General features: G+C 43.7%; 1 protein-coding gene across 4 annotated transcripts in view; it reads left to right on the forward strand.

Annotated features, from left to right (window-relative positions):
• The window catches only part of TEX2 (testis expressed 2), a 49,012-nt gene that overhangs the window by 14,367 nt on the left and 8,606 nt on the right, over window positions 1-26,039 (forward strand). For all 4 annotated transcript variants that reach the window (XM_068115628.2, XM_068115633.2, XM_068115629.2 and 1 more), the window contains exons 2-6: window positions 10,642-12,453; window positions 12,647-12,844; window positions 18,474-18,816; window positions 18,909-19,147; window positions 19,309-19,452. In XM_068115628.2, coding sequence (XP_067971729.2) covers window positions 10,702-12,453; window positions 12,647-12,844; window positions 18,474-18,816; window positions 18,909-19,147; window positions 19,309-19,452 — 2,676 coding nt within the window. In that variant the 5' untranslated portion in view covers window positions 10,642-10,701. The remainder of the gene's footprint in view (window positions 1-10,641; window positions 12,454-12,646; window positions 12,845-18,473; window positions 18,817-18,908; window positions 19,148-19,308; window positions 19,453-26,039) is intronic.

Raw genomic sequence — 26,039 nt, forward strand, 5'->3', positions numbered from 1 at the left:
GTTTCAATCCTGACAAATCTCACACTCTCACTATGTCTCTCCGAAAAGACCGACTGGCCAACCCTCCCATCTACTTTCTGAACAATCTTCTCCAAGAAGTTCTGTCACTCAAGCTTTTGGGTCTCACTATCCATCATGATCTTTCCTGGGAAAACCACATTTCCAAGCTGGCCTTCAATGCCAGTCGCCGACTGGGCATCCTCCGCTGTGCGAAGTCCTTCCTTGGCACACCTGAGCTCCTCACCACATACAAGGCTTTCATCCGCAGCTCTCCCCTCTGGGCCGGTGCTCCTGCCTCACACCTAGCTCGGCTTCACGCTGTTGAAACCAAAGCTTTCAGAATCGTTAATCTCCTGCGATGAAGCTAACTCCGAGGGCCTTTCACTCACTCACTCACTCACTCACTCACTCACTCACCGCAGGCAGGTTGGTGGTCTTTCTGTGTTCTACCGACCCCTCTTTGGCCTTGCTCCCCCAGCTCTGTCTGGGCTCTGTCCCCCAAATATTCCTACAGGTCGCACAAGATCTGCCAGCAACCCTCTTATGGTTAAACTGCCAAAATCAAGACACTGCTCACCTTCACTCCTTCATTCCTCTTTACTCCCGCCTCTGGAACAAACTCCCTCACTCTCTTCAATCCCACTCCTCCCTCCAGGTCTTTAAAACAGCTGTTCACCACCATCTCATATCTTCCCTCATCCAAAACCTTGATCTTTTCTACTCCCGTTAATTCACCCCAGATCCACTTTTTTTTTTAAATACCGACTTCTTTCCTGGAAGTCCTAGCAGTGTCCACGTGTTTTATACCTCCCCCCCCCCCCTTCCCATGCCTCCTCCCCCCTTCCCATGCCTCCTCCCCCCCTTCCCATGCCTCCTCCCCCCTTCCCATGCCTCCTCCCCCCTTCCCATGCCTCCTCCCCCCAAGCCCTCTCCCTCCCACAGATCTCCCGATGTCCCTGCTCTCAATCTTATCTCCCCCCCTCCCTTTATCATATGTTTTATGTGTCTGTTTGTCTTTTTGTGATCAATGTTAGCTCTTACACGAGCCTCGATCTTGATACAAAAAAAAAAAAAAAAGAAGGAAAAGTTTAGGAAATCGTCAACTATTTCCTTAAGGATGCTTTATGCAACTGGGCCTCTTTCTTGGGCCACCCTCCACTGCTGCTAAATCTTTCATTTGAATCTTCCACCCCTTTCCACCCCCCCCCCCCCCCCCACCTCCACCCACAGTAAATAGCGAGCAGCATTTGCATCATGATCTCACTTTTATTTTTTATTAGGTTTACTCTCCATGAAATGGATTTTCCATTTTTTAATGGAAAATTTATTAATGCTAATTATGACGTCATAGGTCACGTGGTATGGGCGCCATCTTGTAAAACACCTTCAACTTTGCCCCTCTATCTCAAATGGCTCAATGGAAAAATTAGAGGAATGGCTCATTTTAAAGAACTCTGCAATGGCAACAAAAACGTTTATTGAGTATATTAAAAATGCTAACGTTGAGGTTAGATTTCGTCAAACACAATTTTTCTCCCCTGAAAATGAGATTTTTTTTCCCCCAGATGCTGAGTTAAAAAAAAAAACTCAGAATGAATTTTTTTTTCGAAGTCATACGTCACATGGTTCGGCCGCCATCTTCTTTTTCGTGAAAAACCACGAAAACCCCTTTTTCTCCAACGGCTGAACGGATCGAGCCCAAACTTGGCATGCATATTCACATACCCATGACGAACAAAAAAGCCTCCGAGCACGACGTCATCCGACACATGGTTTCAGAGTTATGACGTTTTTAAGCACAAACTAGAAATGGTATCGCCTCCATAATTTGTGAAGATATCGAGTGGAAACTTTACACAAATGTTCCTCATGGGGGGATGTTTCAACGTTACTTGAGACGTTTTGATAAGTCACATGGTTTGGCCGCAATAAATAATGGAAGGAATTTTAAAAAAAAGTTTAACTCCCCTCTTGCCCCTCCCATCCAAATCCCCCCCCTTGCACCTACACTCTGAAACTTCCCCCTTGCCCCTCCACTCTTAAACTCCCCCCTTGCCCCTCCACTCCTGAACTCCCCCCTTGCCCTTCCCCTCCTAAACTTCCCCTTTGCCCCTCCCCTCCTAATCCCCCCCCTTGCCCCTCCACTCCTGATCTCCCCCCCTTTCCCCTTCCCTCCAAAACTCCCCCCTTGCCCCTCCCCTCCTAAACTCCCCCCTCACTCCTCCCCTTCAAAACTCCCCCCCAATCCCTCCCATTCAATTCTCCCCCCATACCATTCCTCTCCAATTCTCTCTCCTCCCCCCTCCTCCTCCAAGCTGCCTCCTCCCCACTTCGTCTCCCTTCTATCTCATACCTCCACCCCCCCAAACCTTCTACTTTCCTCTGCCCCCCCTCAAACAACCCCTCACTGTGCCGCATCCCTTCACCAGCAAACCTTTCATCCTCCTCATCCTTCCCTTTCTTGGAACTCTTCTGCAACATCTGAAACACTATCAACTGCTCTCCCTACCTCCCCCTCTCATCCTTCATCTTACCCTACTCCTCCCCTCCCCTGTCCTGTACCCGATGCTCCCCCTCTCTCTTCATTAACGGTATGGACCTCAAACATCCGGGGCCTTCGCTCAAACCTGACTGATCTCTCCATACAGGTTGCTTCTGACAATCCAGACTTGATCTGCTTAACAGAGACTTTCCTCCTTCAAGATGTCTCTGATTCCTTAATATCTCTTCCTGGTTACTCCCTCCTCCGGTATGATAGACCTGAGCCTCGGCCTGGTGGTGGGGTGGCTATCTTTGTCAAAAACTCTCTTCCTCACTCTCCCTGCACTGCTCTCTTTCCTCCTCACCCGCAGGAGTACCTCTGGTTACGGCTTCCTCTCCGCTCCCACCTTTTGTTCATATGTGTTCTGTACCGTCCCCCAAACAGTGATGACTCCATCTACATTTCAATGTCTGACAACATGGACCAACTTCTATCCACTCATCCCAACTCTCTCTTCCTCATATGTGGTGACTTCAACTGTCATCATGCCACCTGGTTGGGTGTGGGTTCCTCTCTCACTAGTCATGGCACCTCAGCAAAGGACTTCTGTGACTCACTGGGATTGACACAATCTGTCAATTTCCCGACCCGGATCTCAGCCAATGGAGTATCTTCTCTTCTAGACTTGGTTATGACAAACTTCCCTGCTAATGTCTGCTGCTCTTCTTCTGCTCCAATCGGTTCTTCTGATCATGTGCTTGTCAAAGTGGACATCTCTCTGGCCATTCTCAGAGAGCCTCCTCAGCGTCGGCGAGTCTGGCATTTCACTCAGGCCGACTGGGACGGTCTTCAAGCAGCCATCAATCGTCTGGATTGGTCTCCCATCTCCACTGCCTCTGACATCAATTCTTCCTGGGAATTCTTCCAAAGCAAACTGATCTCTCTCATGCACAGATTTATCCCATCTCGCCTTCAATTGTCTTACCCTTCCTCCCATCCATGGTACACTGAATCTTGTGGTGAGGCAGTTGCCCTGAAACAACTTGCCTTTGCCTCTTGGAAGGCTAATCCAACTGAAGGAAATCTCAGTTCCTTCCACCAAGCTCGGAACAAGTGTGTGTCTACCCTCAGGAGTGCCAGGAAGCACTATCTCGCCTCACTCAAGAATGAACTCTCAAACCTGTCTCCTTCCTCCAAATCCTGGTGGCGTCTGGTCAAATCCGTTTCTGGTGTTTGTTCCCCCTCCATCCCCTCCCTTACCTCAAATGGCCACACAGTTGACATCGCACGTGACAAAGCCGAATGCCTCAACTCTGTGTTCGCCTCGAAATCCTTAGTCCCAAACCCATCTCTCTCTGTTCCCACCTTTCCCAGTCGAACCCAACTGCTCCTGGACTCTGTGTCCTTCTCTCCTGACAAGGTGGAGGAGTTTTTGTCAAACCTCGACTCTGATTCTGCAACTGGACCAGACGGCATCAGCCCATGGGTCTTAAAATCCTGCTCTGCCGCTCTATCTCACCCTCTCTCTGTTCTTTTCACCCTATCTTTTGCTCAAGGTCATCTGCCAGCATCCTGGAAATCAGCTAACATTACCGCTTTACACAAAAAAGGTGCAAAAACAGATCCTTGCAACTACAGACAAATCAGCCTGCTCCCAATTATCAGCAAAGTCATGGAATCCATCATTGCTTCGGATATGAAATCTTTCCTCTTCTCCAATGGCTTGATCTCTGATCATCAATTTGGTTTCAGACCAGGTCACTCTACTCTGGACATGCTGCTTCTGCTGTCTCAACAATGGATGGAGGTCCTCAATGCCAAACAGGAAATCAGAGCTGTCTCCCTTGACATATCAAGGGCCTTTGATACGGTCTGGCACCCAGCTCTGCTCACCAAACTCTCCTCCTATGGTATCCATGGAAATCTCCATGCATGGCTTGCGGACTTCCTCTCTGGTCGTAGTCAACGTGTGGCCCTGAATGGATTTCTCTCATCTCCCCTTCCTGTTCAGGCTGGAGTTCCCCAAGGAAGTGTGCTGGGCCCTGTGCTTTTTCTGGTCTTTATCAATGATCTCTCTGACTCTCTGGAAAATCCTCTATCTCTTTGCTGATGACTCCACTCTCTGCCGCTCCATTCCTCTTCCCTCAGATCGGCAGTCTGCAGCCTCCTCACTCTCTGAAGACCTGGACAAAATCACAGACTGGTCAAACAAGTGGAACATGTCTTTCAATCCTGCCAAATCTCACTCTCTTACTATGTCTCTCCGAAAAGATCGACTGGACAACCCTCCCATCTACTTTCTCAACAATCCTCTCCAAGAAGTTCTGTCACTCAAGCTTTTGGGTCTCACTATCTGCCATGATCTTTCTTGGGAAAACCACATTTCCAAGCTGGCCTCCAAAGCCAGTCGCCGACTGGGCATCCTCCGTCGTGCGAAGTCCTTCCTCGGCACACCTGAGCTCCTCACCACTTACAAGGCTTTCATCCGCAGCTCAATGGAATACTGTTCTCCCCTATGGGCTGGTGCTCCTGCCTCACACCTGGCTCGGCTTCACGCTGTTGAATCCAAAGCTTTCAAAATCATTGGAATCTCCCGCGATGAAGCTATCTCTGAGGGCCTTTCACTCACTCACCGCAGGCAGGTAGGTGGTCTTTCTGTCTTCTACCGACTCCTCTCCGGCCTTGCTCCCCCAGCTCTCTCTGTGCTCTGTCCCCCAAATATTCCTACAGGTCGCACAAGATCTGCCAGCAACCCTCTGATGGTTAAACTGCCGAAATCTCGGATCTCTGCTCACCTTCACTCTTTCATTCCTCTTTTCTCCCGCCTGTGGAACAAACTCCCACACTCCCTTCAATCCCTCTCCTCCCTCCAGGTCTTTAAAACAGCTGTTCACCACCATCTCTTATCTTCCCCCATCCATAACCTTGATCTTTTCTACCCCCACTAATTCACCCCAGATCCACCTTGTTTGAAATTCCAACTTATTTCCTGGAAATCCTGGCAGTGTCCATATGTTTATACCTCTCCCACCCCCCCCCCCCCTTCACATGCCTCTCCCCCTTCACATGCCTCCCCCCCCAAAGCCCTCTCCCTCCCACAGATCTCTCGATGTCTCCATGTCTCTCGGTCCCTGCTCTCAAATGTTGTGTTTGTGTCCTTCCCCCTCTCTCCCCATCTTGTCTACCACTCCCGATGTTATTTGTTTTATGTGTCTGTTTGTCTTTCTGTGTGATTAATGTTCGCTCTTTCACGAGCCTCGATCTTGTATACAAAAAAAAAAAAAAAAAAAAAAAAAAAAAAAACTCGAACCACTGCATTGATCGACTTGAATTTTTAATGCAATGTAGCTCTCATCAAGCGGAACAAGTGTGCAAAATGATTGGATGTACGGTCTCGAAGCTATGTCTTTCTTGTTGAAAGAAGAAGAAACGCACCATTTTGTCCCTCCAGGACGTGATCACGATCACACGACCTCTCGCGGTCATTTTAACCTCAAATAAAATTATAATTGAAGATTTGTCAACAGCTGAGGTATATTAACAAACGAATCAAACAGATTTGGTCAAATTCTGACTTTTTAAAACTCGATCGCATTTGACAGAGTTGTGAGATGCTCAAGAAGAAGAAACCTCATTTGGCTTCTCAGATAAAATAAATAATTCTGGCTCTGCAATTTCACGTTTATTTTATTTTTAAAATCGCTTTTTCTGCAAGCATTGCATGGATTGACGTGAAATTTTCACCACAGGTGTGCCATAGGATGTGTTTGTGGATGTGCGTGTGTGTGGATGTCTGTGTGTGTGGGGTTGGGGTGTGCGTGTGGAGGAGGGGGTGGGGGGTTGTGTGTGTGTGTGTGTGTGTGTGTGTGTGTGTGTGTGTGTGTGTGTGTGTGTGTGTGTGTGTGTGTGTGTGTGTGTGTGTGTGTGTGTGTGTGTGTGTGTGTGTGTGTGTGTGTGTGTGTGTGTGTGTGTGTGTGTGTGTTTTACCTTCGCAAAAGCGGAAGGTTATGTTTTGATCGCTGTGTATTTATTTGTATGTGTGTGTGTATGTTATTCGCATAACTCAAAAAGTATTCAACCGATTCGCATGAAATTTGGTGGGATGATAGGTTATTATCCGGGAACCATTTGATTAGATTTTGGAATCGATCGGGTCAAAGGTCAAGGTCAAGGTCATGAAAAGGTCAAAATCGTCTTTTTACCATAGCGCGGTCAATTTGTGTCCAATTTGTATGAAACTAATGCCAAAATGCTTTGCTACACAGATCTTGTAGTCTTTTATTTTGGCAACAAAAGTAGCTGCGGCGAAGGTATGCGCTCTACCGAGTGCCCGTTCTAGTTTTGTGTGTGTTTGTATCGGGGTTGTATTCAAGGGGGTTGTGTCAAAGCATGTCCAATGAAAGTGGGGTTGTATCAAAAGTGGGGTGTGAGTAAACCAGTCATCACTGCCAGCAGTTTTAAAGTGGCAGTTCTCGTATTTTATTTTTCCTTCCTCCCCCTCCCCTATTGAGGCCCAAGGTGCAAACTTGAGCCATTTTGAATTATGTATGTGAACAAGTCATGGACACTTGGGAAGCTTGAAAGACCTGTGTATCTGCTGGATGTCTCTGGGAATAGCTTTGTCTCTGAGTCATTGGATTCTGTTTGACAAATTGGTGTCTAGGCCTTACCCTATAGTGACATCTTAACTTGTCTTTTGTGATCCCAAATGGTAGTACTTTTTATATTCAACAAACTCAAACAGATATATGGATACTGATTCAAGTGATCACCTGTGTCGCTCATTGCTTAAATGCAAGGGTCACTGTCATATTTTGTCATTCTTTGTCTAAGTAACTGCTTTGGTCTCTCTTGCAATATAAAAGTATCTAGATTGCGAGACCATAGTAAAAAATAATAATAATAAATTAGAACGGCATTCGGTAGAGGATACACCTCTGCCATGCTGAAGTTTGTTTTGTATTCCACTGATGGGCCGGATCTGGATTCTGACCTGAACCAACATCTAATTGGCTTGTTCTTGTCACCTACCCAACTCATCCACAAAGTTTTGTCCTAAGTTGTCCACAACGGTTTGAAATATGTTATTTATCGTTTTTGGCCCGATCATTCTATGGTGAAGAATCACTTAAAAAAATTCTCTTGATCTGAATCTGGAATCTGGATTCGGATCTTCACCAAAATCGAATCTATTCATCCTTGTCACACGCCCAACCTGTCGACCAATTTTCGTATGAATCTGTCCACACCTTTGAGATATCATGCTATACAGTATATATATATATATATATATATATACACGTGTATATCGTTTTTTGTTGTATCTCTCAATGGTGAAGAATCACTTTTAAAATCCTCAGTTCCAGATCTGGATTTTCACCAAAATCTAATCATTTTGTCCACATACCCAACCTCTCCACCAAACTTCATCTGAATCTGCCCACAACTTTTTTTGATATATCCTGTTCATAGACAGCCAGACAAAAAGACAAGGTTGAAAACATAACCTCCATCCACCTTCAGTGGTGGAGGTAATAATGAGGTCCCTTTCGAGGAACTTCATTGCAAGTGGAGGTCCTTTGGCCCATCAATGGCCGTGCTGTTACCAACCTTTGGTTGTTTACACATGCTCTATCCTTTTTAAATGTTGAACATCAAGCAATTTTTGTTTCCCAGCCTAACTGCTCTGACAGTCAGCCATAGCACGTCATTGCCTGCAATCTGGCCACAAATTGGACTTTGATTAATGACCCATGTCTGAGACGTGACATCCAACAAACAACACATTGATACTGGAAGCATGGCATGTGAAGAGCTGACAGGGTGGTCTAACTGCGGAGACGGTGGACATACCCACACAAATACACACCTCCCATACTTTACCAATTTTACCTCACGTACCGTGGAGCGTATTATTTAATTATATACCAGGTTTTAAAAAATTGTTTTTTTCCGAATTATTTTCCAATTTCACTCTAGATTTCGTGTGTGTGTGTGTGTGTGTGTGTGTGTGTGTGTGTGTGTGTGTGTGTGTGTGTGTGTGTGTGTGTGTGTGTGTGGTTCAAAACTATGTGCAGTTCAAATGTAACCATGACACTGGCCCAAGACCAAAGTTCTGGAGAAGCACAAAAAAAAAAGACCATTTGTATAAGGAATTGGAACCTTCAAGAAATTTCATGATCTCCCATCCTACACCTCTGACACAAATGGGAGGCTTGTTGTTCTTCGTTCCTTTCTTCCAAAAATTGCAATCTTTCACCATTACTTCATTTCAGAATCGATAATCTTCAAATTTTGGAATGTATTTGCCTTGGTCCACAAGACCCAGATTTTTTTTCCCTTCAATTTGGGCTTGTCCTAATTTAAAGGGGCAAAGGTGAAACGCTTTTTCTTTTTCTTTTCTTTTTTTTTTTTCTTTGCAGAGAAGACCTTTGACACAAAGGTGATTCTTCTAATTAGACCATGATCGGGATGTGTAAAAACATCTGATTAAAGTTGTTTTCTGGATATTTCAGTGTCAAAGGTCAAAATTGGTTGCAAAGTTAAGGTCTTTCCTTTTGTGCTCCTTTAATTTAGCAAAATGCCTAAACACGACACCTACCGAAGCAGGTAGACATGGGTCTGTTGTCTTTTAGATTTTACAGGAGTGGATGGATGGATGGATGGATGGATGGATGCATGGATGGATGGATGCATGGATGCATGGATGGTGGGGAAGAGGTGGCATTGCATTCTGTTTCAAACATCTGCAATTTTAATTTATTTTGTATTTTGATAATTTTGTCTTTCATACTAAAGATACCACTTGACAAAGTATTTGCAGTTGGCCTGCTTGGTATTGCTATCTGAACCTTAAGCTCAAAATATAATTTGTTGTTTAAAAATTAATTTTTTTTACATAGAGCTTTGTGCTTGGTTGAGAGTGTGAAATAAATGTACAACTTATGTTGCCAATATTGTGATCTTTGCAGCAAAGTAAGAAACTGCATTGCAACTCGTTTCAACTATAAGGTGTCGATTGCTTCAAAGCCAACTAGAACGACACTCTTCGACCGATATGCTTCCGCCCACATTATTACATCATTATAATACTTGTACCAAGTTTGCTTTAAATCCATTCAGCTGTTCTCAAGGTATCACATTTTTACCTGACATGACCTCTGACCTCTGACCTTTGACCTCGGGACCCCAAAATCGAATCTGTTAATATTTACATTATTATACATATCTGTACCAAGTTTGAATTGAATCACTTCAGCCACTCAAGTTATAGACCTATTAGGACTTTGACCTTTGCCCCCAAAATGTAATCTGTTAATCTATACATCATTATACATACCTCTACCAAGTTTGAATTGGATTACTTCAGCCTTTCTCAAGTTGTAGACTAATTACAGACTTTGATCTTTGACATCTTGACCCCAAAATCTAATCAGTTGATCTCTACATTATTCTACATAGCTGAATCAAATTTGGTCAGAATCCCATCACTGGTTCACAAGTTATCGTGGTAACAGGATTTTTATCTAACATGACCTCTCACGTTTGGCCTTTGACCTCGTGACCCAGAAATCTAATCATTTCATCTTTACCTCATTATACATACCTGCACCAAGTTTGACTAAGGTCCCTTCAGCCGTTCTCAAGTTATCTCTGTAACAAAAAGCTATCATGGATGGATGGATGGACGGATGGACGGACGGACGGACAACCTGAAGACGTAATGCCCCCGGCGACTTCATCAACGGAGGCATTAAAAAATGAATCTAATCATCTTCTTGAATATGGCTGTGTTGTAGGATTTCCTTCTGCAGCTTTCATTCACCTGCCTGCCACTGTAATTTTGTTCTCTCCAGTGTCTGTGGCAATACATACACATAGCAAGAGGTCATCGTGCCTCTCATGCCTGTATTGTATCACCATTCCAATTAATGTACATGCTTAAGGTACTTTAACCTCATCTATCTCAAACTTTATCTGTTTAATAATAGGTATTGTATTAGGCTAAGCACAATTGAAGAGTAAGGAGATGCTGGCGAGGGAAAGGGAACTGATCGAGTAGTTGTGGCTGCCAAGGATGCTGCCATTTTGACTTGTGGCCTAGAATTTTGATTTTATCCAACATATTGCTGTGCATATTTTGTGCATTGTGTGTGTAGAGTTTACCTGGGTGAGAAGTAGGAGCCCTATTCGTGTGGCTCATTCGATCCTGCCCTGCCATGAGCAGCACGGGACACAGCCCTGCTGCTTTTACTCCCGACCGCTCACCATCCAAGGCCAAGTTGCTGGTCCAACGGTCAGACTCGCGTCAGCATCTTGCGGTCCATTTCGCTGCAGCAGCCATTCGTGAGGAGGACTGCAGTGACGACGACGATGAAAATCTTGTGCTTACAAATGTTAGTTGGCATGAACCTGCAGGAAATACTTCAGGAGCCCCAAATGCCAGGGTGCTCTCAACTTTGGCAGATTCAAGACTCCCTGTAGTTTCTGGAGAGCCACCTGTTTTGGTGACCGAATCGCCTGTGGCACTTGACGGGCCAGGATCTCAATGTTCAAGGTCTTTGCCATTAGTTTCAAGAGTTTCAATTCGGCATTATCAAGAAACAAAGCCGACTTCATTTAAAGGTACTGAAGGAGAGTGTGGGAAATTGTTTACTAAAGTATGTAGTGCTGCTTCTGTGGCAGCTACTTCTATCACTGCCACAAAACCATTGAGTTTTGTTAGATCTCTGGCAATGGAAACACCAGAATTGAAAGAAACCACTTTGAAGCCAAAAAGTCTTATTAATATTGTGAAGTCTCTTTCATCTGATTCTGGTTCTTTGGAGCAGGAGGTTAAAGCTTTTGCTGGAGATGGTCAGGGAGGCAGCAGCAGCAGGACCGACAACACCATTTGTGGTCCCGATTTGGGTACTGCTCCTTTGTCAACAAATCAACAAACTAACAGTAACACTAAAATTGGTAGCGAATCGCTCCTCAACATGCAACTCTGGCGTCAATTCGCTCAACCACGGCTTCCTGGAGCTGTGCTGGCAAAAGGTACAACAGGAAGCAATAGTGGTGGCAAGAATTCAATTGGGAGTGACTCAAAAACTGCTCCAACATCGCCGCTTACCTCTCCATCAGATGGTCGTTCTTCATTCTTCCGCGTGACCGAGGTCGAGGCACGCATCGAGGACACAAAGCGACGCTTGTCTGAGGTCATTCAAGACCCCCGGCAGTTATTGAGCAAGTTAATGGGTGAGGATATGACAGGTCGGTTCAAGGCTATTGAAGTAGGTCTTCCAGTTGCTACCACAGACCTGGTTTCATTGAATGGTTCCTCTGGTGCGCCGGCAAGTTGTGGTTTGACGCTTGGTGATGGCTGCGATCCAAAAGGCAGAGTCGATCCTAACACTTTGGACAAAGAGGCTGATGTTTGTGCCACTTTGGTAGGAGTTGACAGTCCTCCTTTTCCACAGCCACGGCATATGGCAGCAGTGTCCGATAATGTCTCTCTTTCGGAATTGGTCAGTCGGAATGACGATGAATTTGAGCATCTCTTCGTGGAAGATTTTGACAACTTCCTTCCCGATGTCGATCTCTCGCGAACAAGCCCAGAGCCTGCTGTTTTGTCTGATGACATCAGCGAGAAAGAGGATGACCAAATGACTCGAAGAGAAGATGAAAATGAAACTGAAGAGGAGGATGATTTTGAAGAGCATGCAGCTGCAAGTCCAGTACCTATTAAAACTATACTGCTAATTGTGTTTGCAGTCTACACCTACCTGGTGTTACCCCTCCCAGAGTATGTCGATGGACTTTGTGTTGGTCTTTTGCTGGGGTTTATCCTAGCTGTTTTCTCCATGTGGTGGACCTCTGGTTTTGCTGTTCAAGATTCTGCACGTGGAAAAACTGCAAGACAAAAAGTGCGACTTGGTCCTCCTTTCATAGCAAAGGTCCTTGAGATTGGAGAACCTAAAATTTATCGGGTAAGCCGAATGCACCTTTATTGGTTTTTGGTTTGTTTTTTTCTTTCTATTAACTTTTGGTGATGGGAAGTAATGCGAGTTTTTCTGCATGTTCAGTAAGCTTTTATACAGTAAGTAAATGACTGCGTTTTATTTTGTGAAGTCGACTGATTCGGTAACGGAACAAGTTCTGCTACACGTGTGGCGCGTGCAGGGATGGATGAACGATGTAAGCAGTTACGATCCGGAGACTCATCACATGGCACTCTCACGCTCTGTCTTTGTGCGCTTGGAAGGCACAATGTTGCGCCTGTCGAGGCCACAGTGCAGCATTCCACGCCGGGCTGTGTACGGTGAACGCCGGAAAGAAAATTTTGTCAGCCAGAATCACTACGATTTGGCTGACTGCCAGGTATTAATTTTTTTTTTTCGGCTAGATGCAATTTATTGCTGCATCACTTGACTGTGTATTTATAACAGTTGGAATGGATATTTGGGAATACATTGATATCCTTGTCTTTCTTTGGGTGGTTATATTTATTTATTTTCCTCCTGCACCTTCGCCTTAATCTAAGATTCTAAGTGCTCATGTTTGTTGTGCTGTTTCATATTGCATCCTTTGCTGCAGTTTAGGCTGCCATCGTCTTTGCACTGGTGACGTGTGCAGACTCATTGGCATTATTCAATTTTGGTCATTTGGGCAAATTTGTTTGTGCTTTTGATTTTTAGTACCGAAGGAGCCCTATTGCTTTTTTTCTGTTTATTATTATTTTTCCTTCTGCCACATTTTTGAGATTTATTCACTTTTAAATTTGTTTTCTTTGCAACTGATAGAGCGAGCGATGCAAAACTTTCAACATAGGAGCACCTATCCATGGAGATTTTTAATTATGACATCATAGGTCATGTGGTATGGTGGCTATTTTGGACAAAATGTAAAACTTTGGACATTTCTGGAACAGCTAGTGGAAAAAAAAATTGAAACAGCACAGGTCAGTAACGCTCTTTGGGGAATAACATTTGATAACGATGATGTCATAATTGGATGTTTCGAATGCTTTATCCGATCAATATGAAACTTTGTCAGTGATTTACAAGGAAATGTGACCAATGAATTTAATTGATGACATCATTGGTGACATGGTTTGGCAGCCATATTTTTTTGGGAAAAACCCCCTCATAAAATCTTTAAAATGGCTGAACATATCGGGGAGAAACTTTACAGGTATCATCGATTACCTTTGGGGATATAAGATTGATCACTAAAACGTCGTCGGTCACGTGGTCTGGCAACAATAGTGGAATGAGAGAAAATCTTTTAAAAACTCCCTCTAAAACCGGTTAACCAATTGATGATGCGAAACTTTAGATCCCATCGACTAAACCTGCCACATATGGTATGCTAACAAAATCATCGGTTATGTGGTGTGGCAGCCATTTTGGATAGAAAAACAAACCTTATCCAATCAATGGGAAATTTTTATACATGTGATCGACTACTCAGCTTGAGTCTGGTTTTTAAATTTATAACCACATGGATGATGTGGTCGGGCAGCCATATTACACTGAAAAAACATCGTTTTATAAAAATCTTCCCCGAAACTGCTTAACAGATTGATATGAAACTCTATATATATATATATATATATATATATATATATATATATATATATATATATATATATATATATATATATATATATATATATATACATCAACAGATCAACAACGGAAGCCTCTCAGTGAAAGACACATGAAAGCCCGCTTGGAGTTTGCAAAAAAGCACCTAAAGGACTCGGACTGTGAGAAACAAGATTCTGTGGTCTGATGAAACAAAGATTGAACTGTTTGGCTTCCGTCTGGCCACTCTGCCATAAAGCCTAGATCGGTGGAGTGTTGCAGTGATGGTTGTCCTGGAAGTTTCTCCCATCTGCACACAGGATCTCTTGAGCTCTGCCAGAGTGACCATCGGGTTCTTTTTGTTCACCTCTGTTACCAAGGCCCTTCTCCCTCGATTGCTCAGTTTGGCCGGGCGGCCAGCTCCAGGAAGAGTCCTGGTTGTTTCAAACTTCTTCCATTTAAGAATTATGGAGGCCACTGCACTCTTGGGAACCTTCAATGCAGCAGAAATTTTTTTATAGGCTTCCCCAGATCTGTGCCTTGACACAATCCTGTCTCTGAGCTCTGCAGGCAGTTCCTTCGACCTCATAGCTTGGTTTTTGCTCTGATATGCATTGTCAGCTGTGAGACCTTATATAGACAGGTGTGTGCCTTCCAAATCATGTCCAATCAATTGAATTTACCACAGGTGGACTCCCATCAAGGTGTAGAAACATCTAAGATCAAGAGAAATAGGAGGCACCTGAGCTAAATTTCAAGTGTCATAGCAAAGGGAAAGAATATTGATGTCAATGTGATATTTCAGTTTTTTCTTTTTAATAAATTTGCAAAACTTTCTAAAATCCTGTTTTCTCTTTGTCATTGTGGGGTATTGAGTGTAGATTGATGAGGGGAAAAATGAATTTAAACGATTTCAGCATAAGGCTGCAACATAACAAAATGTGAAAAAAGTGAAGGTCTGAATACTTTCTGAATGCACTGTATATATTTACATTTGTGGGGGTAGGTCATGAAATACCATCGTGAAGATAGAATGGTGTAGGGTAGCATGGACCGCATGTGAGTAGGAAGCCAATATCGATGTATTTAAGTTGGGAAACGGTGAGCTTAAGATTGTTTCTATGTCTTCACATGGGAGGTGGAGCTTGTGTTATATAGATAAGGGTAAGATTAGTTTCCCCGGTATGTGATTGCCTCCTGTGATTTTTCCCTTTGTGTTTTTTACAATTATATCAAGCCGGCCATAAAAACCCGTCTTTAACCACCAACAACAACAACAACAACAACTACAACAACTGACATAACTGCCGTCAGAAACCCGAACATTCCTGAGCAGAGCCGAATGTTCTCGATATAAATTAACCCCGCCCACCAATCGAGCAAGGAAAAAGGCCACGCCCCGAAGTTCGTCATTGGTCGAGCCTGACCATGGGGCGATTCAGTGGAACTCGGCGATTTGTCAGGGTGACGTCCGAGCGAGAATGTTTGATCTAGGAAGAGGAAGAATCGCTCTGTCGTGCTGGCTTCATGGCGGGCGGTCACTTTTTCTCGTGCAGAGAATTGTTGGGAGCTCAGAGAACGTTTTGCAATGTTGGAGCCAGGGGTGTTGTTTGACGGTTGTTTTTCGGGGGAGCTGGAGCCGTGTCCCGTTTCGGAGTGAGACATGAGCAAAAGAGGACCGGCCGCCTGAACCACCTTACGTTCATGGCAACGAGGATAGGAACTTCGCGCCAGCTGTGTGTTTCCCACGTGAGCGGCTAGGGCTACCTTGAGCTGTCAACTGCATTCGGTGATCTCGGCGCAAAGCTGAGTGCCGGCCGGCTTTGAACAATTTATTTTCTTTTATCATTCCCCTGTCTGTTTTTGAGTCTGCATGTGGAGGTACCTCGATTAGGATTACAGATTTATCTCACCGTTCGTTTTCATTCCGTGCCATAATTTCATTAAATTTATGATTGTGGCATTTCATTTGTTGTATTTCTGTGTTTCGTGGGTTTTGGATAAAACCCCATGAGCTTAGTGCAGGTAAGCACTTTGGTTCCTTTAGTCCCGCGCGTGCCATAAAAAATACCGCCAAGTTTCGGCTCGATCGCCTCGGAGTAAGACTGACCAGCTATCCGTCCAAGGCTGGTTTTCATCGGCCACGGACTTGACAATATACAGTCACGTGAAAAGTAAGTACACCCCATGTAAAGTTTTGACTTTTTCAACATATTTCAACATACAGCTATTTGATCTTCATTTCAACAATATTGATAGATAAAGGTGATATAATATAACAAATATCATGAAACATTTACATTTTGTAGTCCATTGTATAATTTAAATAAACATAAATGCAAATTTCGCATGTGGAAAAAGTAAGTACACCCCATGAAATGTTTTTTAAAATCTTTTTAACACATGTGGACATATGAATATTTGATCTTCATTTAAACAGTATCTATAGATAAAGGTGATCTAATTGAACAAAAAACAATGAAAAATTGACTGCAATAATTTATTCAACAAAAAAATTAACAGATGCCATTTCCTTCTGTGGAAGAAGTACACCCTCAGCTCTAATAGGTGGTATTGCCCCCTTTGGCAGAAACAACTTCAAGTAGACGTTTCTTATAACTCTACCAGTCTCTGACATCGACTGGGAGAATTTTTTGCCCACTCCTCCATGCAGAATTATTTCAGCTGTGCGATGTTTGAGGGGTTTCTTGCATGCAAAGCTCGTTTCAAATCCCCCCACAACATCTCGATGGGATTTAGATCCGGGCTTTGACTTAGCCATTCCAGAACCCTCCATTTCTTTCTTTTCAGCCATTTCTTGGTGGATTTACTGGTATGTTTAGGGTCATTGTCATGTTGCAAGGTCCACCTTCGGTTGAGCTTCAACTTTCCGACAGAGGGCCTCACATTATCCTCAAGCACCCTCTGGTACAATGAAGAATTCATAGTGGATACTATCATGGTGAGCTGCCCAGGCCCTGATGCAGCAAAGCTGCCCCAAACCATAATATTTCCACCGCCATGCTTTACAGTTGGTATCAGGTTCTTGTGGTCAAATGCTGTCTTTGGTTTTCACCAAACATGTCTTCTGGTACTGTCGCCAAATAGCTCTACCTTTGACTCATCTGTCCAGAGCACATTTTTCCAGAAGTGCTGGTCTTTGCCTAGGTGTTCATTGGCAAACTTTAGTCTTGCCCTGATGTTCATTCTGGACAGCAAAGGTTTCCTCCTGGCACATCTCCCATGTAGATCAAATTTGTGCAGCCTCTTTCTTATGGTAGACTCGTGCACTTTGACATCAACAGTGGCAAGAGCTACCTGTAGGTCCCGTGATGACATTCTGGGGTTCTTTGAGACTTCTTTCAGCATCTTGCGGTCTGCTCTCAGGCTGAACTTGCTGGGGCGGCCTGGCCTGAACAAGTTGGCAGTTGTTTGGAATCTTCTCCACTTGTAGATGATCTTCCAGACAGTCAAATGATTGATTTCAAATTGTTTGGAGATCTTCTTCTTTTTTTCTTTTTTTGTATACTGAATCGAGGCTTGTGAAAGAGCTAACATTTACTTCACAAACAAATCAACCAGACAAACAAAATATATAAAAAGAGGGAGCGGAAGACAAGATGGGGAGAGAAGGGGAAGCACACAAACACAACATTTGAGAGCAGGGAGATGTGTGGAAGGGAGAGGGCTTGGGGGGAGGAGGCGTGGGAAGGGGGGAGGGAGAAGTATAAAACACAAGGACACCAAGGACTTCCAGGACAGAAGTTGGTATTTCAAAAAAGTGGAATTGGGGTGAAATTAGCGGGGGTAGAAAAGATCAAGGTTTTGGATGGGGGAAGATAAGAGATGGTGGTGAACAGCTGTTTTAAAGACCTGGAGGGTGGAGTGGGATTAAAAATTTTAATTTAAGTGATTTTAAATCCCTTCCCAGACTCGTAAGCATCTATAACCTTCTTTCTGAAGGTCTCAGAGAGCTCTTTTGATCTCGGCATGGTGACGCCGCACACTTCAACAACAAAGAACAAACCAAACTAAATGTCTGAGGTTTAAATAAGACAGGTTCCTCCAAGATCCTCATCATTTGCACCTGAGCTGGTGCACCTGATTCTAATTTTAGGTATTTGAAGTAGTGATAAATGTAGGGGTGTACTTTCTTTTTCCACATGCGAAATTTGCATTTATGTTTATTTAAATTATACAATGGAGTACAAAATGTAAATGTTTCATGATATTTGTTGTATTATATCACCTTTGTTTATCAATATTGTTGAAATGAAGATCAAATAGCTGTATGTTGAAATATGTTGCAAAAGTCAAAACTTTACATGGGGTGTACTTACTTTTTCACGTGACTGTATATACACACATATGTATATATATTTGGCAATTGCTTGATCTTTTATTGTGCCTTTCTTTCAAAGGTCTTCCTGGTACCCTCGGGACTTGCCAACAAGAGGATATGGAACCAAAAGTATCCCATTTGTATCGTCTTAGCCAGCCAGTCACCGGAAAGCAGAGTGAAGGATCAACAAGAAGTAGAAAAGGAAGAATTAATAAAGGATCTTGAGCAAGCAGAGGAGGAGGAGAAGGATGAAGAGGATGACGAGATCAAACAGTACTCCGAGGTGGTAGAGCATGAAGCAAAGCGAGATCTGCCGGGAGATATTGTTCTCTACTTGTTTGGTCGTACAGGACGTGAAAAAGAAGAGTGGTTTAGGAGATTTCTGAGAGTGTCGTGCATGTCTCATGAGAAAAGCACAGTAGGTGAGTTGTTGCTTTTTAGGCCTTCTTCGATATTACAAATTTAATGGGTTGCTAAACAAACCTTGATGCCCTGATTTTGACATTTCTCTCAGGTTCTGCTTTTGCACCAACCCGAAACGATAGCGAGTGCAGGAGACCAGCACACAGTCATGACTGCAGCCAAACTGATGCTGAAGAGTCTTCTGTCTCGCTGCTGGGACCTCCCTGTGAGCCGATGGTTCGCTCACAAAGAGACTATGTATTTTTCCTTTCAAAGTTCTTCCCAAATGCGGTTCACCATCATGGTACCTTGGCTCGACATGCCGACAGCAGCCCAACTCATATCTATAAGGTTGGATCAATAGCGATAGACAATATTGCTGTCATAAAGAATATCTATGTACATTCCATAATTAATTATTGAATGCCTCAAGGCCCTTGTGTAAACCTTGCAGCTTGCTTTCTCCTCTTCCTCTTCATGACCCCATGTGTTGCCCTTGTTGACATTAACAGGATGCTGACCATTTTGGGACTAAGGACATGCAGTATGCCTGGCTGAATGCCTTACTCAGCAGAATCTTTTGGGATTTTCTCAATGAGAAGGACTGGATAGACTGGGTGTCATTCAAGATACAGAAGAAACTCGGCAAGATAAAAGTGCGTCAACCATTGTGTATTTATTTGCTTTCTTTTTCGTTTGACACCTTGTTTCAAACACTTTCCACTATGCATTTTCTTTTCAGGTGATGGTACACACTTCTGTTAGATTAGGGGTCTTTGTCCATGCATTTCTGTGATTTTATATTTTGTATATGAAGTTGAGGCTCGTGGAGGAGTTAGAACATGTACAGTAATGGGTGAGAGTGAGAGAGAGTGAGTGAGAGGGGCACACTGGCACACTAACAGAAGGGTTGAGGGACAAAATAGAGGGAAACTTAGACAAATAAGAGATGCGGGGAGGAATGAGGGGTAGTGGAAGACACGTGCTGGACAACATGGAGCCAGAAGTAAACTCTCAGGAAGGAAAGATTGGAAATTTAGAAAGAGGGGGACTTGAATGGGGGGTGCTTAATTGGAGGAGAAAAGATCTGGTGTTGGTTGTCGTTTGTATACAAGGAACTTTAATGCGAGTTTTGAGGTATGGGTCTGGGATGCACTTTGCCTTGGCCAGCTTCTGAGAGGAGTGCTCTACTGCCTGGCCATTCTCCTGTGTGGGAGGCGCCGTGGCCAGCCTTTCGGACTGGCCACCACCATGGCTGGGCTTGGCAGAAGAGCACTCTACCAATGGGCTTTAATGCTGCTCAGTCGCATTGGATGCCAACCCTTTCGTGGACAGGCAGTTCTCGCAGTGTACCTCGGCCTGAACCAGAGGCCCATGAGGATGCTTTGCTCATGAGTTTGTGTTAATTCTCGGGCCCCAAGAAGGGTACCAGCACGTGTGCATTCCACTGCACTAGATTAGTAGTGTATATCCAGCTGGAGCACAAGTGTGTGAAAAGTCGAGAGGCGTGCCCCAGCGTAGGCTGATCATGGCTCTTGGCATGCGTGAATGCACTTGACAATAGTGGGAACCTTTGGCTCATCTCCATTTGGCCTTTCATGCCGATGCTAGATCAATCCTTGATCCAATGTACGAGCTTATCGACTCTTGGAGGGGGAGAAGAGGAGGATAACAGTGCAGTCGGCACAAAGACGCCACCAGGGTGACATGAAGTTTCTCATTTAAAAAATTTTAAGCTTCTTTTTATTTATTTGTCTTTTGGTTCAGCCAAAATGAGGGTGGTATATTGAGGATTGAACAAACATCGACAGCACCTTCACCTTTTGACAACACACACACACACACACACACAATTAATTGTACAGTATCAGTTGTTCCTAAACTTAAATATAAATAATTTAAAGGATTGTTGTAAATGATGTTAATTTCACAACATCCCATATTCAACTTTATTTAAATTGCAAACCTCAAACAGTTTCTCCACCTAAAGCAAGAACGTTAACCCATAAGCAATTGACTCGTTTCCCGACTGCATGGATCATCAGCTGGGCACCGTTCTTCCTCGAGGTTTCGATCCTTTCAGCCCAGGACCTCTCCAAACGGCGGATCCACAACCTCGATCATGGATCCACATCAATAGATGGTACATCAGTAGATCCACAACCTCAGTTGCGTCCAGGCAGTCAGTCAACCCATCAATGCAACATCACTTATTCCAACTTTACTCGCATTATTCCAACATTCACATCTTACCCTTACATCTTATACACATATATACACACACACACACACACACACACACACACACACACACACACACGCACACACGCACACACGCACACACGCACACACGCACACACACATACACACACACACACACGGTGTGTGTGTATATATCTTGTATTATTATAATGGAGCAAATGTATGTATTTATATTTGTGACCAAAACGTCTTCTTCTTCAAACATATAAACCGAAAAACGTGGTCCGTGAAGCTGTGTGCCTATATATCTATTAATAACGTACTGTTCAATGGAGGTAGTCGTTAAGGGGACAACTCAACAATGGATGTAGTTATTAAGGGGACAACTCAACAATGGATGTAGTCCTTAAGGGGACAAGGCAACAATGGATGTAGTCATCAAGGGGACAAGGCCACAATGGATGCAGTCGTTAAGGGGACAATTCAACAATGGATGTCATTAAGGGGACAAGGCAACATTTCAACCCTTTAGAGTTTAGACTGCTGAGACCCCTTAGACCTTTGAAGACCCTGTAAGTCCACTGAGACCCTCGAGACAAAAAAATGGGAGGGAGGGAGGGAGGGAGGGGAGGAGAATGGAAGGGGAAGGGGGAGGGGGAGGGGAAAGATGTACTAGATTTACATATTTTGGGCGGTGGGGTGGCCTTGACAGGCCCCTCGGTTGTGGGGGGGGGGGGGGGTGGGGAGGGGAATTGTAATACCCTCTCCCCTCTGCCACAATCACCAGGTGGCGTTACACAGTACACATTTACATAGAGAATTTACGCCCCTCCCCCGGCCCCCCACACTCCTGAATGAGGCCGCGGCCACATGGACTATGTTACCCCCACACAAAGTTGGGTTTGTATTTGTTCCCTGAGTATTGTAATGTAGAAGCGTTTATAGCTGGAGTAACCGGTGTTGCTCAAGCGAAAAAGAAACATTAATATACAGACTTGGCATTTAATATGGAATATTTTTTTTGTGGGGGTGAACTTACTTTTCAAGATGACTTAGAACCAAAAGTTCATTGGAATTATGTTGAAATTATTCTAGATTTTGTTAATGTGACATTTAAAAGAAACAAAAACCACATTTGACATTTCGAAGCAAATACATTGATCCTTGAAAGTGATGGAAACTGATATCGAACTCAATTCACGGACAGTACTGTGTTAAACTTCTGTGCGTTTTCCAGAAGTATCTCTTTATTTTGCACATTAGCCAAAAATTTTTTTTAACAAAAACAAAAGTTAAATTACGACTGGGATTACGGACAGTACAATTACAGTTCAATACTTCGTGTAACCCCCGAGAGCACGTACACGTTGAGGCATGCTGTACACGAGATTTGCCAAGGTTTGGACAGGAATCGCTTGCCATGCAGTTACAATAGCCTGCTGCAATTCACGCACAGAGGCAGGCTACTGGTCCAAGTTGTCGATTTGACGCGTTAATTCTGCCCACAAGTTCTCTATCGGATTCATATCCGGGGACATGGCAGGCCACTCCATATGCTCTACACCACGGTCAGCAAGATAGTGTTGGATCATGCAAGCACGATGAGGCCGTGCATCGTCATCTTGGAAGACGAAGTTTCCTCGAAAGGCTGCACGAACAAATGGAAGCAATGTTTCTTCCAGAATGGCCCTGTGCTTGAACTGGTTCAGGTTTCCATTCAGAACAACCAAGTCAGTTTTGCCCCCTGCATGAAAAGCAGCCCAAACGGTCACCCCACTACCTCCAGCTTGGACTCTTGGCACTATACAATCTTCGTTGTAGGCTTCATGCACTTGTCTGCGCACTCGGACGCGGCCATATTGACGATAGACCAGAAATCTAGACTTGTCACTGAAGATCACGTGATTCCAGTGTCCTGGCTGCCATTGACGGTGCTCTCTGGCCCACTGCAATCGGTGCTGGCGGTGTTGTCTGGTCAGACGTGGCTTTCTCAGGGGACCCCTGGCACGATAGCCTGCTTGAACCAGTCGTTGGTTGACTCGCCTTCTGGATACAGGCACATTTGTCAGTTGCTGCCACTCAGCCCTAAGCCGATTAGCTGACTTGGTACGGCCATTGCGGACTAACCGGTGCAGCTGGCGATCATCCTTCCTTGTGGTTCTGCGGGGACGTCCTGACCTCGGTATTGGAGTAGGGACACCCCTCTGAGCATTTCGTTACAGGATCTTTGACACCTGACCTTGAGTGATGCCATACTGCTGAGCAATAGCACGCTGTTTCATGCCGGAATTTCGTAAAGCCACCACTAAATGGCAAACAGCATTGTCGAGTTGACGGACCATCTCCAGGGGAAGCGGCAATAACTTTTGAAGACGTGCAGCAGTTGTTTTCCACTAATACAGAACGCAAGAACCCTTATATACCCAATTGTGAAGCCAATCGTCAAATGTACCTGTCCGTACATTTTGTCACGCCACCTGTGATATAATCCTGTTATTGACTTCTTGCTGCGACAGACAATCAGTGACATGGTTCTTTTAACAAAGAAATCACCGAAGCGTAAAAGAAACTCACCAGATTGATATACCGAGTTCAGAAAGTAAACCCAAGTCAAGAAAAAAATAATATTCCATATTAAATGCCAAGTCTGTATTTGAAATGAGGGCAAATATAATGGAAAAGCAATCGCATCCACACCCAAAGTTCTTGAGACCCCACCATATATCGACTGTAATCTATATACCCCAAAGAGGAATTACCTTTCCTGCTGCTCTCGAAGTGAGCGGGTGTTTACGCCGTAATAACATCATATACGTAATGACTTAGTATGACGGCTGGACACAAAACTGCCGCTGCTTTAATGTATACAAGATAGATATTTAACCTCCAGCAATGTTGCAGTCACTGCAAAGGGATTAGTGTTACTATTAGATTTACTATAATGATTACGTTACGTTATTATTAGGAAAAAAAAATTTTTTTTTTAAACCGAGGCTCATTCCCTACTTCCGTGATTATTAATATTAATGCCGAACACCACTTATCACTGATCATGAACCATACACCGCTTCAATCCATCAACTTTCCATTCACGACATTGGGATTAAAGTGTTATGGTTATATTTACTATAATATTATTATTATTACGAAAATTATACTACTGAAACAATATACTACTGTATTAATAAATCTGGGCTTAATTTGTCTGAAGCGGAGACATGGCTAAAGACTTGGCTAAAGATGGTGGAAGAAGAAATGCGGGCAAGGGGGTTAACAAGGAGAGATGCAGAAAATAGGGCAAAATGGAGAAGATTGTCATGGGGACCGCAAGGCTAACCCCTGCTCTAGCAGGGAAAATGGCCTTAAAATGCCTGGTTGTTGTTGTTGTTGTTGTTGTTGTTGTTGAGCATGGCGATTGTGATATATGACAGGTTCGACGACATGTTTGACCTGAACGGCATATAAATCAAAATGGCGGATGGTGAGAATCAGCCGCAGCACCATCGTAATGACATCAGACGTAATCGCATCACCCTGTCATGTGACCAGATTCTTAGCTCTGATTAATACACTTTTGAGGGGACATACATACATACATACATACATACATACATACATACGGACGGACAAACACAGCTCCAGACGGCTCTGCCCGATGGGTAAAAAGGCTTCGGCACCATAGAGCTTTTCTTTTTTCTTTTTTATCCTAAAAAAAACAAACCTTTTTTGCCTAAAGCATTCCTGGGCACTCGCTGATGAACCTCTGAAAGTTTGATGAAGATCCGTTCAGCCATCTCTGAGAAAAACGGTGACACACAGACACACACACACAGACACACAAACAGACCAACGGCTCTCTTATATAGTCGATTGCATTAGAGAAGAACACTAGTCTGCACGGTATTCTCAAATTGGTGTTGTGGAACTAATTAATCTAGCCTTGATTGATAGACAGAAGACTCAATGATTAATGTCCACAAACTGTTTAAGACAATTGCTGATTTTTAATGAAACATGGAGGACTTTGCTTCGGTTACAAAATTATATACATCAAAGGACTTCAAAAACCACTTGGTAAGAATCCAAGTCCAAAAAAGAACACACACAACAACATGCATTTTAAGGCCATTTTCCCTGCTAGAGCGGGGTTTAGCCTTGCGGTCCCCATGACGATCTTCTCCATTTTGCCCTATTTTCTGCATCTCTCCTTGTTAACCCCCTTGCCCGCATTTCTTCTTCCACCATCTTTAGCCAAGTCTTTCTCGGTCTTCCCCGTCCTCTACTTCCTTTTACCTTCATTTCCATCACTCAGATGGAAATCAACACACACACACGCACACACACAATAATTTCTAAGCAAAATCCTGAATCCTTTCTGCAGTACATCCTTTCTTGTACTTGTGAAGGAAAAGAGAATGGGGCTGGGCTGAGGGGAAGAGAGAGAGGAAGGGGGGAATGAGATAAGAAAAGTTGAAGGCAAACTGGTTTTTCCATTCGTTTCATCTTGGGAGAGGTTTTGGGTTACAGAAAATACAATTCAGTTATTGTGAAGCATACAGTTATAATATAATACATTTCCCATTTTGTAACTTGCGTCGAATTAATAGAGCATGCCTACAAGAAAGTGTGTGATTTCATGGATTCCCTAGAGAACGGTATTTCTCCAGCCAAGTTGCTAAGTCACAATCTAATCTTTTCGTGGGATGTGCTTTGGGTGACCTTGCAGGGAGCTCAACACTAATTAAAAAATAGTTTTACAACAGTTACAACTGCGGGCAACTTTTCCCAAACTTATACATGTGTTGAAATCTGAATACACAGCTTATTTGTTGAATACAAAGATTAAATATATATATGTATTTTTATATAGAGTACATTTATCTATCTATAATTCCAGTAATCTCTGTCTGTACGTTTGTACGTTTGTCTGTCTGTGACCGCTGTTTCTCGACAACCACGGGTCCGATATACTTTTAACTTGCCAGGTATATTGCTGGGGACCCGAGGATGTGCCTTTTCAAGGTTTCATATTAATCGGACA

Source organism: Myxine glutinosa, chromosome 5 (genome assembly GCF_964187855.1).
Source record: "Myxine glutinosa chromosome 5, kmMyxGlut1.1, whole genome shotgun sequence".
Lineage (NCBI taxonomy): Eukaryota > Metazoa > Chordata > Myxini > Myxiniformes > Myxinidae > Myxine > Myxine glutinosa.